Source organism: Fundulus heteroclitus, chromosome 4 (genome assembly GCF_011125445.2).
Source record: "Fundulus heteroclitus isolate FHET01 chromosome 4, MU-UCD_Fhet_4.1, whole genome shotgun sequence".
In the NCBI taxonomy this organism is placed as follows: Eukaryota; Metazoa; Chordata; class Actinopteri; order Cyprinodontiformes; family Fundulidae; genus Fundulus; species Fundulus heteroclitus.
This window is the reverse complement of record NC_046364.1, coordinates 27,400,955-27,417,705: the sequence shown is the minus strand read 5'-3', so window position 1 is coordinate 27,417,705 and position 16,751 is coordinate 27,400,955. Positions and strand designations below refer to the sequence as shown.

Genomic DNA, 16,751 nt, shown 5'->3' with positions numbered 1-16,751 from the left:
CTGCACAGTCTGTAGTCTTTCTCTTCTGCTCATCTGAAATCAGACTTTAGAGGCTACAGGTCCAGGAGAGCAATCCAGACATCTCCAGCAGTGGAGGCCAAGGCCTTCCCAGGTTAAAAGGGATCTATCATCCCTCCAGTGAGTTCTGGGACAGCCCCAGGTTCTCCTCCTGTTGGCTTTTGCCCAGAAAACCTCCACATTGGGGCACCTGGGAGACACGGTTTAGATGCCCAAACCACATCACCTAATTTCTTTAGATGTAAAGCCTCCCATCCAAGATGATGGAGCTCCTCACCCTAGCCCAGTCTTAAGGCTGAGCTCGCCCACTAAGCTGACTTCAGATGCTTCTATCCAGGATCTTGATCTTCTGTCATGACTCCTATCTCGTGAGCATAGGTGAGAGTTAACTGAAGGCTTTGGTATTTTTAGTCAGCTCTTTCTTCAAGGCGACAGCCCAATGCAGCTCCTGCATTACTGCAGACAAGTCCTCTCCATCTATTCTATCCTACTCATCACTCAAGAACATTAGACCAAGATAGTTCTAATCTTGAGCTAAATGCTGCGCTGACCCAAAACAAGAAGTTCACCTTTTCTACTTCAGAACCATGGCCTCACATTAAGAGCAGCTGACTCTCATCCCAGCTGCATCACACTCAGTTATGAACCGCGCCAATGCATGCCGAACGTTATGGGATGGAAAATGCCAACAGAATGACATTATTTGCAAAAAGTAAAAGGATCCCTTTCTAGGACCAAACATTTAAATCCTCTAAATGAAAACTGACATAGACCCATAGGGATAAGCGTGTAGGAAAATGGATGGATAATAGAGCACCTGTTCATGCCTGAATTTCAAAATAAAGGTATATATTAAAAATGATCATATAGGTGAATGTTTTCATTTTGCATCAATTGGATCATTAATAATTTAATTGATATATCGATGTGCATCAATGTATTGTTACAAATCTCGTAAATATGTGTAAAAAGAGTGTGTGTGGGGTGGGGTTGTAAGGAATCCCCACACAACACAAAATCACAGGCAGCCTAAAACTGTGGTTCCTGCTGTTAATACTTTGCACAACCTAGTTTTGTCATTAGAACAGCACTTAATCCATACTCGTGACAATTCTGTTTCCCAGTATACACTGAATCGACAAAAAAGAAAGTCTATATGATACAAAAGAACAGCTTAGTACTCCGCTATTAACAGAGAAGGAAAACAAGTTTTTCTCAAACCTGATAAAAACGTGTTTTTCTTAGGCTGATATAGTGTGTTGACATAAAGCTCTGTTGGACCTACCAGTTTGTAATCTCTGTGCAGCTTGTTGTACTGGTACATGTTGCAGAGGACGGTGGAGGCTGCCCTGGCAGCCTTAAGACTCCCAGAGCTAGACGGAGACACAGCAGGCAGTTCAAAATAAGCAGGAGGAGGAAAAACAAAAAGGAAATACCAGAGCTAACACAGAAGTCAGACAGTCACTGAATAATATTTATAAATGACCTGCAAATCTCTAATAAAAACAAAATTCAGTGTGTTCAGTGACCTGAGGGTGAGCAGCAGTAGCAGTAGCTCATAAACAGGAAACAGAAGCAGCCAACGAGGAAAGGCTCTGTCAAAGCTGGAGGAAAATAACTACAACTACTTGAAGAAAGCCTTCTGACCCCCATCGGCAGCAGCTGTAAGTCCTACCTGTTATCGTGGGACGTCTTTATGCCCATCAGCTTTGGAAGGCCGTTGAAGTAGGCGATATCTCGAGCTGCCAAAGAACTGCAGGTTACCAGGTGATTCAGGGCCACGCAGATGTTGACCACCACCTCACTGGATGGGGTCTTCTGCAGGCCATCGCTCGGCAGCTTGGACACCAGAATATTCACCATGATCTTAGCTGCCAACGAAAAAGGTAAGTGAGACACACCTCCAGAGATTTAGGTTTATTTCGGGCAATGCAGGGCAACATAAATATTTTGTCTGTATCGTGGTCTGTATCTCACCCATGTGGCTTTTGTCTGCAGCGTGCCTGGCCAGGTTTCTCAGCAGGCCGGTCAGAGGCCTCAGCAGCATTTCACTGCTGCTGTCGAACAGATCCAGCAGCATGGGGAGCATCCTCTCCTGCTCTGTCACCACGCCGCTCAGCACTGCACACCACTAACACAAACACAGACAGCATTTCACTCCTGAGACTTCCCAGCTGATGCTTCGTTTCTTTTCCAAAGACCCTTTGTCAGGTGAGCCTACCCGTGCCTCTCCTGACGTGATGTTCTGCAGGGCTCCGACGGCAGCTTCCTGGGCAGCAGAGCAGCCTTCACTGTTCTGTAGGGCGAGCTTGTAGAGCGGCACCACCTTTGGGTGCCACAGCCACTCGGAGCCCTTGGGGTGTGACAGTGTAGGCAGGTTCCTGTGTTGAAACTGTGAAGAAGAGGAAGAGCAAAGCATCAAAAAGCCACTTTGGACAGTCTTCATCCACAGAGCACATCATTACCAGTGGGTCCCTACACATTCCCAAGAATGAACAAGAATGACCCCGAGGTAGAAATTTTCATCGTCTGGTGACAAAGGCTTCACCTCGGTGGCTTTCTTGCTCTGCACAGTAAAGCAGCCGATGATCTCAGTGGTTCTGGAGGCAGAAGCTCTTGAAGGGCCTTCCAGATGAAGGCGGACTGAGGGAGGAAGCTCCGCATACAGCTGGTACGACAGATTCCTCATCACGCACAGGGAATTTTCTAAGCCCTAAACAGGAGGAAGAGCACACAGACATTCAGCTTAAGTCAAGACAGCTTTTCCATTTTTAGAATTGGTGTATACGACGCTTTAACCTCAAGGCACAGTTAATGTTTTAGTCCAACGTGCTTCACAAAGCAGGGTAAATAGAAGAACACAAATACGAGTCCTGTTGGGATGTTCCAACACAGCATTTCCATAAACAGGCACAATCAGCTCATGTAAAAAATGAAAATATTGCAAAAACTCCACAACTGGCAGCTACTGTGGAGCAAAAGGAAACATCTTATTAACTTGTAATTTAGCAAAATGACAAGACCATCATACGAAAAACTAATCAAAAAAGGTTTAGTTGGCCCTCCTGATGGATTTTCCTTGTTGAAACACTTCGTCTGTTCTCCAAGAGACTTCTTCAGTCAGAGGAGTTAAAGGGAAACTCAGCCTTATCCACAGCTCCTTTGCATAGTGGATCAACAAGTTTAATGGTGACAATCAAAGCCGGTGGTTCACAGCCAAAAGAGGACCATCAGGCTACCAACCAGGGCTTTGAAGGAACGAAAACGAAAACCGGGAACTTTTTGTATTTTACAGGGAACAGAAACGAAACCGGAAACGTTATTATTTTTTATGTTCTAGAACTGGAACTTATTTAAAAATAATGGTAACCGGTTAATACCGGTTTTATTAAGTTCCTCAAAGTTTTCGTTTCCTAATTAACTAGAAAAAAAGTAATTATTTTCCTGCGCATGTTTAACCTGACTCCGCCAGCTGTATGTTGCTCCGCCTAGCTCCACTCACATCCATCTGGGACCTCTCCCATAGAGAGTGATTTCTCCAACCAATCTTATGGTCTGGCCAATCAGGACGCAGGGCTGGAGTTTCATAGATGTGACGTAGTGGAGAAGCGACCATGACGTGAGACAGACAGCAATGGCGGCTCACATCGAGGAAGCAAGCGTTAACATTGATGCTGCTATTTCTTCCATGTTGTCCAATCTACCTGATATTGTTTCATTAAAAGAACATCAGAGAACGGCTCTGAAGGCTTTTGTTGATGGAAACCATGTTTTCGCCCTTTTTCCCGACCGGATTTGGCAAGTTTTGTTTTCCGGGGCGCGTCCGCAGCGGACATCTTGTTGGTTAGCGGTTAGCGGTTAGCGCGAACCATATTAGGAGGCCTTTAGTCCTCAACGTGGTCGGCCCGGAATCGACTCCGACCTACGGCGCTTTGCCGCCTGTCTTCCCCCCTCTTCCTGTCAGCTCACTGTCAATAAAATGCGTGCCACTAGAGCCGCAAACACATAAAAAAAAAAAGTTTATTTTCCTGCGTCGCTCTCACAGCATCACGGGTTAGCTTCGGTGTGAGTGGTTGAAATAGCACTTCTATAAAGATGACAGACAAGTGGCATATCCAATCATATGCAAGGAGTTTTGATAAGGCCCAGCCTTCAATAAAGGCAATTCCTATGGCGGTGTCCCAGATGAATGTGAGTGAAGCTAGGCGGAGCGACATGCATCTGGCGCAGTCAGGTTAGCGCACGTTACCATGACGGCTGAGGTTCACTTCCTGTGTGACATCACATCACACATTCGCTGACTGAATAGAGAGAGAGTGGTGTCTCCACTAGAGCTACACATCTTAAATAAGAGGTATATTACGATCCATCGTTAAGTAAAACGCTTATTCCAAATACAATATCAACAGCTATATTTGTCAAACGAAAGGAACGAAATTAACCGTTCTGGGAACAGTATTTTTTTGTTCTAACCGGTTCGGGAACGTCAATTTATTGGTGGAACTCAGAACCGGAAACGTTATAATTCCGTTTCTGTTCGGAACGAACCGATTAGGAAAAAAAATCGGTTCAAAGCCCTGCTACCAACTGATTGTTAGTACTCTGTGGGCTTAATCTTTCCATGGGGCTGGATGTGGATGTGCATTGAGAGCCAGGACAATGACGTAAATGGCGGATGAATATCTTGTTGTGAACATTATGGCACTTACAGCTGTCGAAACCCAATTAAGTGAAAGCTAACTGGTCAGCAAACATTTTCAAAACTTAGCATGATTGATAATGTGATTAACAAGAAGTTAGCGCTGACATCATTTGTTTTCGGATTAGCGTGACTGTGCCCACCACTGATATTTTAGAATTCCTACTAACCATTTTTCTTTATACCAGCGTTTCAACACACTGACTTTCTACTATCATCACATTACAGAACAAAATCATTTTGAAACAAATTAGCACTTGAAAAAAAGTCTTGTCACTGAGGCAAATGATGACATCTAAAGCTTTTAGGCTTAAAATATAAACCTGGCCTTATCAGGTCTGAGAACACTAACATCGCTACTGCTAAGTTTCCTCCATTCCTCAAGAACCAATTCGAAGGAGCGGGGATCACCATCTCAACTAATAAACCACTGGTCAGCTCTGCTTCTGCTAAGTTTTCCATGGTGTAAGCATGAACTTCTACCATAGCAGTTCCCTGGTAAAACCTTTTTTTCCATTCAAATAGGCAGCTCAGCTTTTAAAGAATATATTTATGTTTGACATCTAAGTTTAGATGTCATCTCTCTATGTTGCTTGACTTGTCATGGAGTGACGAGTGTCTCCAACCCCTGAGTTTGTCTCCCACTATGCCAGGGAATTATGAGACTGCAGCCCATGGATGGATGCTGGGGTGGTGGAGGGACAGAGAAGAAACAAACAGTAGTCAGACAGAGGCAGGCAGGACATGCAGAAAGAGGCAGGAGGCTTGGGGCTTAAACAGACCTTCGAAATTGGTAAGGTTTAATTGATATGTTGTGTGGAGAGTGTAGCGCATTGTCAGTAAAGCAGCAGCACTGCCTGAACTTGCTCGCAGGCGTTACCTAATCGTTGGCACTAAGAACTGCTGGACCTCACAAGATGTTGCTCTGACCACGTAGTGCTGCTGATTCAGGGTACAGGACACTTTGGTCCTGCTTTCCACACCAAAACAGCACCAACCCAAAGCACGGTCTTGATGAAAAGTATGACCTTGATGTTAAATGCACTGAACTGGTTTGTTCAGTGCATTTAACAGATAATTATTTTGATTTAAAGCGGGAGAATTAAGAAGCTAGATAAACATTTCCATATTGTTATGTTTCCTAAATCCTTCTTGAAAGATTTATGCTGAGCGATGGGGGGCCAGGTCCTGCCCAAAGAAGACATCATCTTCATTGTTTCCCATGAAACAGAAGTCACATGGCACATAAAGATCCACAAACTCTTAAGGATTTTCAAGCTGAATATAAACCACATTCTTAAACTTCTGCCACTGCTCTATTGTATTTTCTTAGTGCATCCAGGCTCCATGACATCCCTTGGTAACTGACACACACAGACCTTGACATCCACACAATGTAAGAAATAATTTACCAGACCAGGCTGCCTTTGATTACGGTTCTGTGACCCAGTTCTAATGTGCAGGTATCATGGTAGATGGTAGAACTATCATTAGTTGAGAAAGGTCAGCAATGACAATTCTCGTCCACTCACTCACTGGAGCCCTACTTCTGGGTGTAGATAACAGAAAACCTGTAATATCCTAAATAACTCCAGTCAGAGACACCGGGCCGCTCTTATCCAACCATTCACCATGTGATCCTTGTTAAAGTCCCACAAATGCTCACACCGCCTGTTTTCTTTTGCCTCCATCAGATCATCTTCATGCACAGAACGCTCTCTTGTAACCCGAGGTAACCCAGGCACCACCAGCAGCCTCCAATTAGGTCATATTTTCTCTCATCAAACCTATCAGAGACCATCATGGTATGTCTGCTGGGTTTACATTGGTGGTGTTTCTGGTAAACTGAGTCACTGGCTTTTACAGGAGCAACGTCCAGTGGATTTTGAAATCAGACCTCGTTTTTTGTGCTACTGCATTATTTACAGCTTGTTAGTGCAGATCAGTGTTACCTTATCGTCTCCTCTTTCCTCCTGCTGAATGTAGAACACCAGAGAGTCCACCAGACCCTGCATGCCTCTCATCTTCCGTCTCGTTTTCTCATTTACTGAGCTCAAGTTCCTTAACATGCAGACACAAAGTAAGCATAGAGAAAGACACATTTATACCCAGCAGTAAAGATGTTTGAGAGCTGCAGAGGCCACTTTGACCTTGTTATTCTCAAACTCAACCGTTTGTCTGGACTGGCCTGGTTGCCCTGAAGATGTTCTTGCTAATTATACAAAGACACTGCACAAAGACTCTCAATGACCTTGCCAAAGGTCATTGAGTGTCCGAGGGAATGACTGGACGGCTGTCTGATGGCCTCTCCAGAAGCTTCCCTTCCTGCTGTAGCCAGTGAAAGATGGACTTGGCCTTTTGGTCCTTGCCATGTTGGAACGACCACGGATGTAGCAGCGCAGCTTCCAGGCTGATGAGAGTGAATCTTCCTCCAGTCTTTTCTCAGAACTTGCTGCAGTCATCTTGCCATTAATCCTGACCCAGTGTTTTCCCCCAACCATCAGCACCTCTGTGCCTCCCAGCAGGAATAAAGCTCTCATCCCAGGCTGTGCTGACTCCTCTCCAAAGGTAGCGTTAGTGGTTGTGGCCTTAAAGTTGGATCTTGGTCTCTCCAGGTCTCTGTGCTCTTTGGTGGATTCTCAGCAGACTGCTGCTGTAGTAACGGCTTTCTTCTGCCGACCCAACCGTGTGGGCCAGTTTTCTACAACTGGTTCCTTATTGTGCGTCCTAAAAGAGCCCCGCTGCTGTTTTTCCAGGAGTAATTCATGTCAGCTGGAGATATTTGTGTCATGAACAAATGACACAAATATGTGGCATAAAGTTTGATCAGTCTACCTGACTGTGTTGGTTTCAACATAATCCCTCATTATTTCCATGTTTTAATTCTGCTGATTGGTCTTTTCAAATCATTCGATATCCTTTTGTATCCTGATTTGTAAGGTTTGACTAACTTTCTCAGCAGAACCTTTGATTCCATTGCCTTCCCCACAGGACTGGATGAAACATGCAGGTGTCTCTCAGGAGCATAAAAACTCCCTGACTTTTTATGCAGACACACTAATTCTAAGCAAACACTTATTCACTGTCATCCACCAAAACAGCAGAGAGCGTTAACATTACATATCAGGCTAACTTTCTGTTTTTAAATCTTCTCTTAAAACAGTTTTTTCTCTCTCTCTTTGGCTTTTAACCCACATAGATATGTTGGCTTTTGTGGTTTTATTGATTATCTTTATGTATCTGCTCTTTATTGTGTTTTTGCTTTTACTGTTTCTTCTGTCTTAAAGTCTTCAAGTAATATCTATCTATCTATCTATCTATCTATCTATATATGGTGATATATGTATCCTATATATCATGTAATATATATAATTAGAATATATATATATATATATTTATATATATATATCTCATATCTACATATATCGATAATATACAGAAACAACATACATATTATATATATATATAGATATATATATATATAATATTATATATATATACATACATACATACATACATACATTAATATAATATATATATATATTATATATATATATTATATAGATATATATATATATATAGTATATATATATATAATATAGATATATATATATATATATATATATATATATCATGTATGTATGTATGTATGTATAAGAGCAAACAGAACTGCTACCCATGACTCATAGCAATAGTTTTATATTATCATTCCTATTCTCTAGAAGAGGACCAAACATGATAGATTCTGCCAGAGTATTGAAGCTTATGGGAACAGATGAAAGTGATGTGATGCAGCACACTGGTTACAAATAATAAATAAAATAAATCAGTTTGTAAAAAAAATTACAAAAAGGCAATTTTTTTGGCAAGAAAGGATTTTTGGCTTTTGTCACACAAAAATTCAAGTAAACAAAATAAAGAATAGCTTACATTAGGTATTTCCACGTCTTTCATTATTTGACACAAGACATCTGCTAAATGGCTCTAGGAACCCACTGGTATTTCCCCACCAGCTCTAAGATCAGTCATTCTGACAGAAAGACTCACTTTAGAAATGAGCTGATCTACAGTAGCTTAAACCAGAGCCTTGCCCTGCTAGCTGCCGGACGCCAGATGAACGGATGGATGGATGATTTCGTGTAGATATGCAACATCATATTCAAAAGCTAAAATTTCTTATATAAAAGTACAAAGGCAAACACAGCGATAAAAGTTACAGGTATATTTAGCATCATTAAAATGGTAAATCTGTGCTACAGATTCCTTTCCTCTTAGCACATATTTTAACACTGCTCTGTTTGATGGATCATGAGGTCAGTTAGGTGACCTTTGATCCCTGGGATTATAAAACAGGACTATGAGGTTTTACTCTGGAATCAATATATACCAAAATATGTGATAATGTGAATGGTGTTGTTTACTGAAGACTAACCAAAAAGCCTATATTTTAGACACCTGCTTTCTGTTTGTAGTAATATCCCACCTGCAGCTTTGCCAGGTCAGTGTTTTGGTGTGACAGCACTCAGCAGGTCTGAGCTTATAGAGTGGTGGTCTGTGGGGTCTCCATCCTGTTCTCACCTGAGACAGCCGGTGGTGTTGTTGAAGATCTCTCTCTCAGACGGGTTCAGTGGGATGCTCTTGCACAGCGGAACCAGGATCTTCTCGGTTAAAAGCGGCAGTGCTTCCACAGCCAGCCTGTCCTTCAGGTTGTCTCTGGAGGACAGATTCCAAAGGATGCCTAACACACCAAAGGATGCCAGAATAACTCCGTGAGTCAAACTAGTAACACACTTACTCCAATTTGGGGACACCACTTTCCTACCTGTGATGGTCTTCCAGAGCTCTTCGTCATGCTGGTTCAGGATGTTCACCAGAGACGTCAGTCCGCCGGCTTCCATGAGGGCGACCTTGTTGTCAGCGTTCTCATAAATGAGATTCCGCGTAGCTGCTGTAGCGTAACGCTGCACTTCTATACTGTCGCTGGAGAAGAGGGTCACCAACGCTGGAACACCGTTCAGAACACGGACCTTGGAGGAATACACAGGATCAATTACCCAATGTTTAAAACCAAGCTTTGATTTTCACATATCACTGAGCGCCCATGTTGTTGTACACAGCCCTAATGAAAAAACGGTCAGTCAGTAGAGAAACTGACAATGGACAAGCAAACATTCAACCATGCGTCCTACAGTTCCTTACACCTGACTCTGGCTGAAACAGTTTAAAAACACCACTGTTGGATTCATTGGTTACTCTGAATTCCCCCTAAGTGTAAACGTGTTTCCTGTGATACTCTGGCCACCTATCCAGGGTGTACCCCACCTCTTGCCCTTTGATTGGTGGAGATAGGTACCCTCCACCCCCAACTACTTTGTGTTGGTGTTGATAGACCAACACAAACTACTGCAAAATTACGAAATGGAAGTTACATGATGTGCAATTTTCACATTTGTTTGCAAATTACAATACACCATATGTGACGTGCATATGTTATGTGACCTCAGTGTAAATACAGCTATTCTGTGAAGGCCTCAGAGGTTTGAGGATTGAGTACAGATGTCATGATCCATTTTTTCCTCTTTTACCTACTTCCTCAAGAATCAAGAGCCTTTGTGGTCATTACGTAACCATAATTAAATTCACGTTCACACTTAATACACAGACAGAAATCTAGAGAAGACCCTCAAATATCCAAGAACTTTGAAAAAAGCTATATTTAAAGTTAAGCTGTACAGCAGAAGGAAAAGACTTATCAGAAGGGTAACACTGTACAAATATTAATAGAAAATAAGGTATATTCAGATTGAAATAAAATGTTCAAGTTGAATGTACCAAATAACACTTCCTGAGAAGCTAAAACATGTTCAAATAGTCTGCATAAAATTAAAAGTCATAAAAGACAGACAGCAGTCAGTTTAAGGTGTAAAACAAAAAGGCCAAGTGAGTGAATGTAGCAGACAAAATACTCCCAGAGAAGCTAAAAAGTATACAAATAGTCATTAGTAAAAACTAAACTGTTCAAGTTAATTATTCTACATGTGGATCAGGTTGTCCCTGAGCATGCAACAGATCTTATTGGTGAGAAATAATAAACAAAAAACAGCAACAATGATTCCATCTCCTGTGCTGGTTTATCACCTTAAGGATTTCCAGTTTTAACGTGACAAAATGTGAAAAAGTCCATGTCATATGGACGTTTTTGTGATGCACTGTACCTGTTATAATCAATGGTCTAAGTAAAAGTAATGGCAAGTGTCGCTATTTGCAATCAATAGTCCAGATAATTAGCCAAATGCATCCCTGAACCATCAAAGTAAACCACATACCTGGTTCTTGGCATCGTTGCTGTGGTAACACTGGTGTTGTATGTAAGCAGCTCCCAAGACTTGCAGAGAAGTATTGGAGTCGGAGAGATATCTGACAGCTGTGGGCATGTCAATACTCTGCATGCTACACTCCAAACCACACAAAGTAAACAGTGTTAAAAGCTTTTTAAAGAAAGTGCAAATGCAGATTCATTAAATATAAAAGCAATTTTCTCAGCTTGCAACAGCTTAGACAGCTTAATTGATCTCTTTGCTAGAAGAATACGCATCAAATGCAGTTTTCTGTCTTTCTGTCCTTGTCATATGGTAGATAGCATGCGTGGGCTTTTTTTAAATTTTTTCCAAACAACAAGAAAACATAAATAAATGAATAATAGGTCTCACTCTGCCAGTGGATCGTTGCTATGTATGGAGGCTGCATCCATGATATCCGCTCCCTTGCCGACGCTCCTCAGTGAGCGCAGCGAGGCCGCGCGATGGAGCGGGGCGTACTGCGCCGCCGCCATGGCGTGGTTGGCCCTGGATGAGTGCTGCTGCCACTGCGCGCCCATGCTCTCGCCTGCACTGGAGATGCCTCTGCCGTTGCCCACCCAGCCCTCCTGCCCAAATCCGGAGCTCTGCTGCTGGTAGTACTGCTGCCGGTTGGTGATTCTGTTGATGATGCGATGAGACGGGCCTTTATAGGTGTACTCGTAAGGCAGCTCCTCGTCCTGCCAGTGGCCTCGCTCCCGGGCCAGCACCCCGCTGAGGCTGCGCCGGAGGTCTCCAGGTGGGGGCACAGTGAGGGGTACAGACAAAGTCTCTTGTTGGACCAGACCTGTGAGAGGAAAGGCTCTCTGGTCTTCCTGGCACAGGGACTTAGAGCGCTGGCTGCGGTTTTGCATCTGGGAGGTGTGGAAGCTGCTCTGGACGCTGCTGCTTTCTTTATGCCTCATCTTTAAACTGCTGTCCACAGCAGAGTGGGAGGAGATCCCAGAGGCTCGAGAAGACACAGCAGAGACCTGAAAGGTTGTTGATCAGAGGACAGAAGCTTAAAAGGCTTGTTGCATGTCGGTTTCAGATAAAAAACACATTATTCCTGAATCAGGAGGCTATAGTAAAATGTACCGGCATGTTTAGTTTTCATTTTCATTAAAACCTGGTTAGTGATTTGCAGGAAGCTCAGTGTGGCTTCTGTATTGTTGGACTGGCCAGTTAAAGGCAGCCAGGCATCCTGTTTATAGTTTGGATCTGTCTTTACATTGTTCCCAAATCAGCAGAGTGCAGCTTTCACGCGTCTCCGAACCCTTTTAATAATGGCAGGAAATTCCTACACAATAGCTGCTCATTGTTTTCCCTACTGCGTATGTGAGGAAAACTGTGTGCGTACAATTAAAACAGTTAAAGCAGAACTCTGTCTGGGCCAACTTCTACTAGCTGCTGGTGGTTTACAGACATTTGTGATTGCTAGCATCACTGCACTGGAGTCGAGCACAGCTGTGATTCCGCTCCAGACGCTGAAAATTGATCCCAATCGCCATGTTGGTGGTTTCACATTACTCAGTCAGCTGTTAAATCTTGAAGATCGTGTCTGTTAGAAAAAGACGGAACAAGTAAGGCTTGTTTGGAAGGGCTGATTATTTTTATAGAGAAAAGCCTCTTTTCTATACAAAGGAAATTGCAGCACAAATGTGATTTACAAAGCTGCAACTAATTGAACCTCAGATATCTGGATCAATGCCCTTCAGACCAATGAGACCAAAACAGAGGTGTCTCTCTGTCATACAGAGCAGCATGTTTGGAGAAAATGAAAGACAGGATATAGATGCCTCATTGTCATTTCTCACAGCTCTGAAGAGAACCCAAACAAAAAACCGGAGACAGGCTATAGCGCTTAAACTTGCAGCTCAAACTTCATAGTATGTTATTGGGATTCTACATGATAGACCAACACAGAGTAGTGCATCATCATCATCAGGGGTGGATACATGGTTTCAACAGCTTTTTTGCTTTTATTTTTATTTTACAAATTCAATTCTGAAAAGTGTGGCCTGTATTAGTATTCAGCCACTCTGAGTCAATACTTGAAAACATCAGTTACAGTTACAGCTGCATGTCTTTGGGTGGTATGTCTCTACCGGTTCTTCTATGCCGAACAGCTAAAGCTACAATACAGCTTTTCAGAAAGCTTTTGGCCTGGACTTTAACTGAGACAAAATATCAAATAAATGTGCTTTGACAAGAGCTCTGGCTGTATGCTTGTTGTTCTGCGGGAAGGTCACGAGAACCGCCCCAATTCTAGGTGCAGGCCAGGTTTTGTTCCAGGGTGGCCCTTTATGTACCTCTGTCCATCTTACCCTCAACTCTGTCCACCTTCCCTACCCCTGCTCAGGAAAGACATTCAAACAGTATGGTGGACTTTGGGTGTCTGGGGTGAAGTGTAGTAATAAAGCAATCAGCATGTAGGCCAAATAGTTATATTTTAAGTCAACTCAGCAAACATGGCTTTTGGCCAACTATAAATGCCATTTCCTCTGGCCAAAAAAAAGTTCTCACAAGAGATTGTCTCACCTAAGTTGTGGAGATCTGCAGCTCCTCCAGAGTTCCCATAAGCCGGGCTTACACTGTACACAGAGAAGCAGCTGCTTCTCTGTCACTTTAGGTGGATGGCCATGCCTTGGTAGGCTTACAGTTGTCAACAACTCCACAACTCAAACCCTGATCTTCTGTGCTGCTTGGTCTTGGTGATGCTGTTTGTTTACTAATATTTGAATTTTAGTGAACAAACGTCATCACCAACACCAACGTATGTACAATTTAGCTTTGACTTAACAGTTATTCATGACTGTTGGTCAATAATATAAAATCCCAACAAAACTTATAGATGTTTGTCTTTATTATGTGAGATAACATTATAAAGTGCAACATGTTGAGAGTTTTGCAATGCACTACATGTAGATATATTTTGAACACCGTAAAGCTGAATCATTATGGTAAAATGCATGACTCAACACTCTTTAACAGCATATGCTGCAGAACATGGATTTGATGTTTTGTTAATGTGAAACTTTGCACTCACAGCCATCGGACGAGTGGGCATGCTTGTCATGGACCTGGAGCTGAAGCCATGTGTCTTGGAGAAATGTTTCACTTCAGGATAACTGTGGTCTACATAAAGGAGAGAGCAAACACATGTTATTTGTTTAAAATATGCCACCAGGGATCACATGAAAAGTGTGATCCTACATTGTTAGGAACACCGAGACACTTTTTGGAACTATTCTGTCAGTCAATCAAGCCAGAAACCAGACAGGATGGTGTCTGATCCCCCTCCCCCAGACTGTGTTGGATCACAGATTTGAATGAGTCCATCTAGTGGGATCACAGAGTGGGGCTGCTTATTCAGGTTTTGTATACTTCTAAATAAACTGACCACCTCACACTTAAAGTTTAACTCTCTATGAAAATAATTGAGCGAATAATTATTGGTTGGATTAATTTGAAACTGCACTGTCATCGCGGATTCAGCATTTGGACTTGAGCTGATCTTCTTCAGTGCAGACAGAGGTTCTGCATACCATTGCTACATCATTAAATAAAGATATCTTTATTAAGAATTAGGAAATAATTAAGAATTAATTAGGAATGTCTGCATAACACTCATGTAATATCTGAAGTAAATGTGTGGTTTATGTAGGGTCTCAGACATATGATGCTGATGAAAAGAAATAATTAATTTACCATTCTTATCATAAAATGTTTGAGTAAGTTTTCTTCTGTGTTGACTGCACCTATCCCAGGGTCTGTCCCCCTAAAAAACACTCTGTGCTACATGATGCCAGCAGAAACTGCTTTAAGGGTACACAGGCAGTAAGCAAATTGCATTTAAAAGAAACCATGGTACTTATTCGCTATTGATACACTTATCAGCTATGGTATGACGGCAGCTTCCTGTCTGCAGCTCAAACAGCCCTGAACCATCTATGTATAGTCTTCTAACGTCCATACAGAGATGGTGTCTGATACTAAGCCATCAGCTGGAGGTCCTTATGCTCTAGAAGATGAGCAACGGGGCTTCAGTGAACTGAAAAGGTCTACGGAGCAGACCCCAAAGCTCTTCAACTGGACTACATTAGACAACTAGCTGGAAAACAGAGCAGTCCCCCTTCTGGCTTCATCCCATAGTACATTTATCAACCGGTCCAAATTATATCATTTAAGGCTATTCGTTTAAATTCACAAAATGATTTTGGAGTTTAAAGTAGTATATCAAGATTTGTCCCCCTGTACAATAAACCTATAAATATGGAAGAGTCCTCTACATGTTTCTATATCATTTAGAGGAGCCTTCCCGCTATTGGTTCCTGAGAATGAGATGAGACAAGAAGAGTTGCTTTGGATATTTTAGGGATTTCCTTTTATGCCTTTTTACCAGTTTACATATTTTAGACTTTGAAGTATCCACTACGACGTGTTCAGCTGCCTTTTTTGGTCAGGTCGCCCTCGTGAAAAAGGTCTTGATCTCGATGGATTGTTTATCTGATTGAATAAAAGTTTAATGATAAATAATATTAAGAAAACTGGAGCTGATCAAATACAGTTGAAATTGCTTAAAAACAGAGAAATATCCTTTTACTTCAGCACCACATAGAAGACTTAAACGAGATCCTGATACTGGTGTTATTCCACAGCCATATTTTATGTGCTTACACTGTGCAAAACACCTAGAGGCACCAACTTATCATTGACTGGACATTTAGATAAGCATTCAAAAGATTGTTCAGGGTGGAACTGACAGATATGTCTTCTGCAGAGGTGTCCTGGGTGATCTTGGCCATATCAAAACTACCACTGCAGATTTGTTCCCTTCCTAATTACTCATGTTCCACCCTTTATGAGGGCGGACAAAAAGAACAAACCATGCTACTCACTAGCTGGTAAGTTATTCTGCGTTGTTTTCAGTGAAACCTGAATGGCAGCAGAAAACATACCAGAGTCTGTGATAAAGCTCATTCATCCAGCTCATGGAGCTCTTTAGAGCTGACATGGAAGAAGACAGGACATTCTTGGTTTATGAAGGCAGTTCTGCCCTGATCCCAAAAGCTTAAGAGTTCCAGGATTAAAGCTCCCATGGAGGCATTCTCACTAAGAATACAACAGCAGGACATAAGCTGGGTGATTCAGTGAAGCATAATGGCCACAGACCTTTCCTGGGTACAAGAGACACAGAGAAAGTGCTTTTTATAGCATGGCTTAACACAAGAAACACTCAGCAGCACACCTGCTGGATAAGAGTTAGTAATAAAAACGGGGAAGGCATCATTACATACAAAAGATATTCAGATATTAAACATCTTTAAGGAAAGAGGTCCAGTTTCCCTCACTGTAAGCACTTCAAACGTTCTGCATTATCTACTGTACCACACAGCTAGCATATGCAGCACGACAGCCTGTGGATGGGAGTGGATAAAAGATTACGTCATGTAAAGAGAACTGCATGGAGCAATTACAGCTAAGGGGTTTATTTCACCTGACACACGGACTGCATAAAGCTTTGTCGTACGGCTCATTGTAACCACATGAAGAAACAACACAGAGGAGAGTTTTGATTGTGGCAAAGACTATGAGTGAGCACAAACTCGGACGCACGCGCAAAGACACACAAACACCATACAAAACCCTTCAGCCTGGAAGGAAGGAAGGAGGGAGGAAATGCTGCTGGGAGGAGC

At 42.4% G+C, this 16,751-nt stretch overlaps 1 protein-coding gene across 1 annotated transcript in view; it reads right to left on the bottom strand.

Moving 5' to 3' along the window:
• Positions 1-16,751, bottom strand: part of pkp3b (plakophilin 3b) — a 43,634-nt gene that overhangs the window by 8,056 nt on the left and 18,827 nt on the right. Inside the window, exons 2-12 of the mRNA XM_036136305.1 lie at positions 14,102-14,190; positions 11,428-12,044; positions 11,044-11,167; positions 9,540-9,744; positions 9,296-9,455; positions 6,670-6,778; positions 2,567-2,731; positions 2,240-2,410; positions 1,996-2,149; positions 1,694-1,889; positions 1,304-1,391 (exon numbers count right to left, since the gene is read on the bottom strand). Coding sequence (XP_035992198.1) covers positions 1,304-1,391; positions 1,694-1,889; positions 1,996-2,149; positions 2,240-2,410; positions 2,567-2,731; positions 6,670-6,778; positions 9,296-9,455; positions 9,540-9,744; positions 11,044-11,167; positions 11,428-12,044; positions 14,102-14,190 — 2,078 coding nt within the window. The remainder of the gene's footprint in view (positions 1-1,303; positions 1,392-1,693; positions 1,890-1,995; positions 2,150-2,239; positions 2,411-2,566; positions 2,732-6,669; positions 6,779-9,295; positions 9,456-9,539; positions 9,745-11,043; positions 11,168-11,427; positions 12,045-14,101; positions 14,191-16,751) is intronic.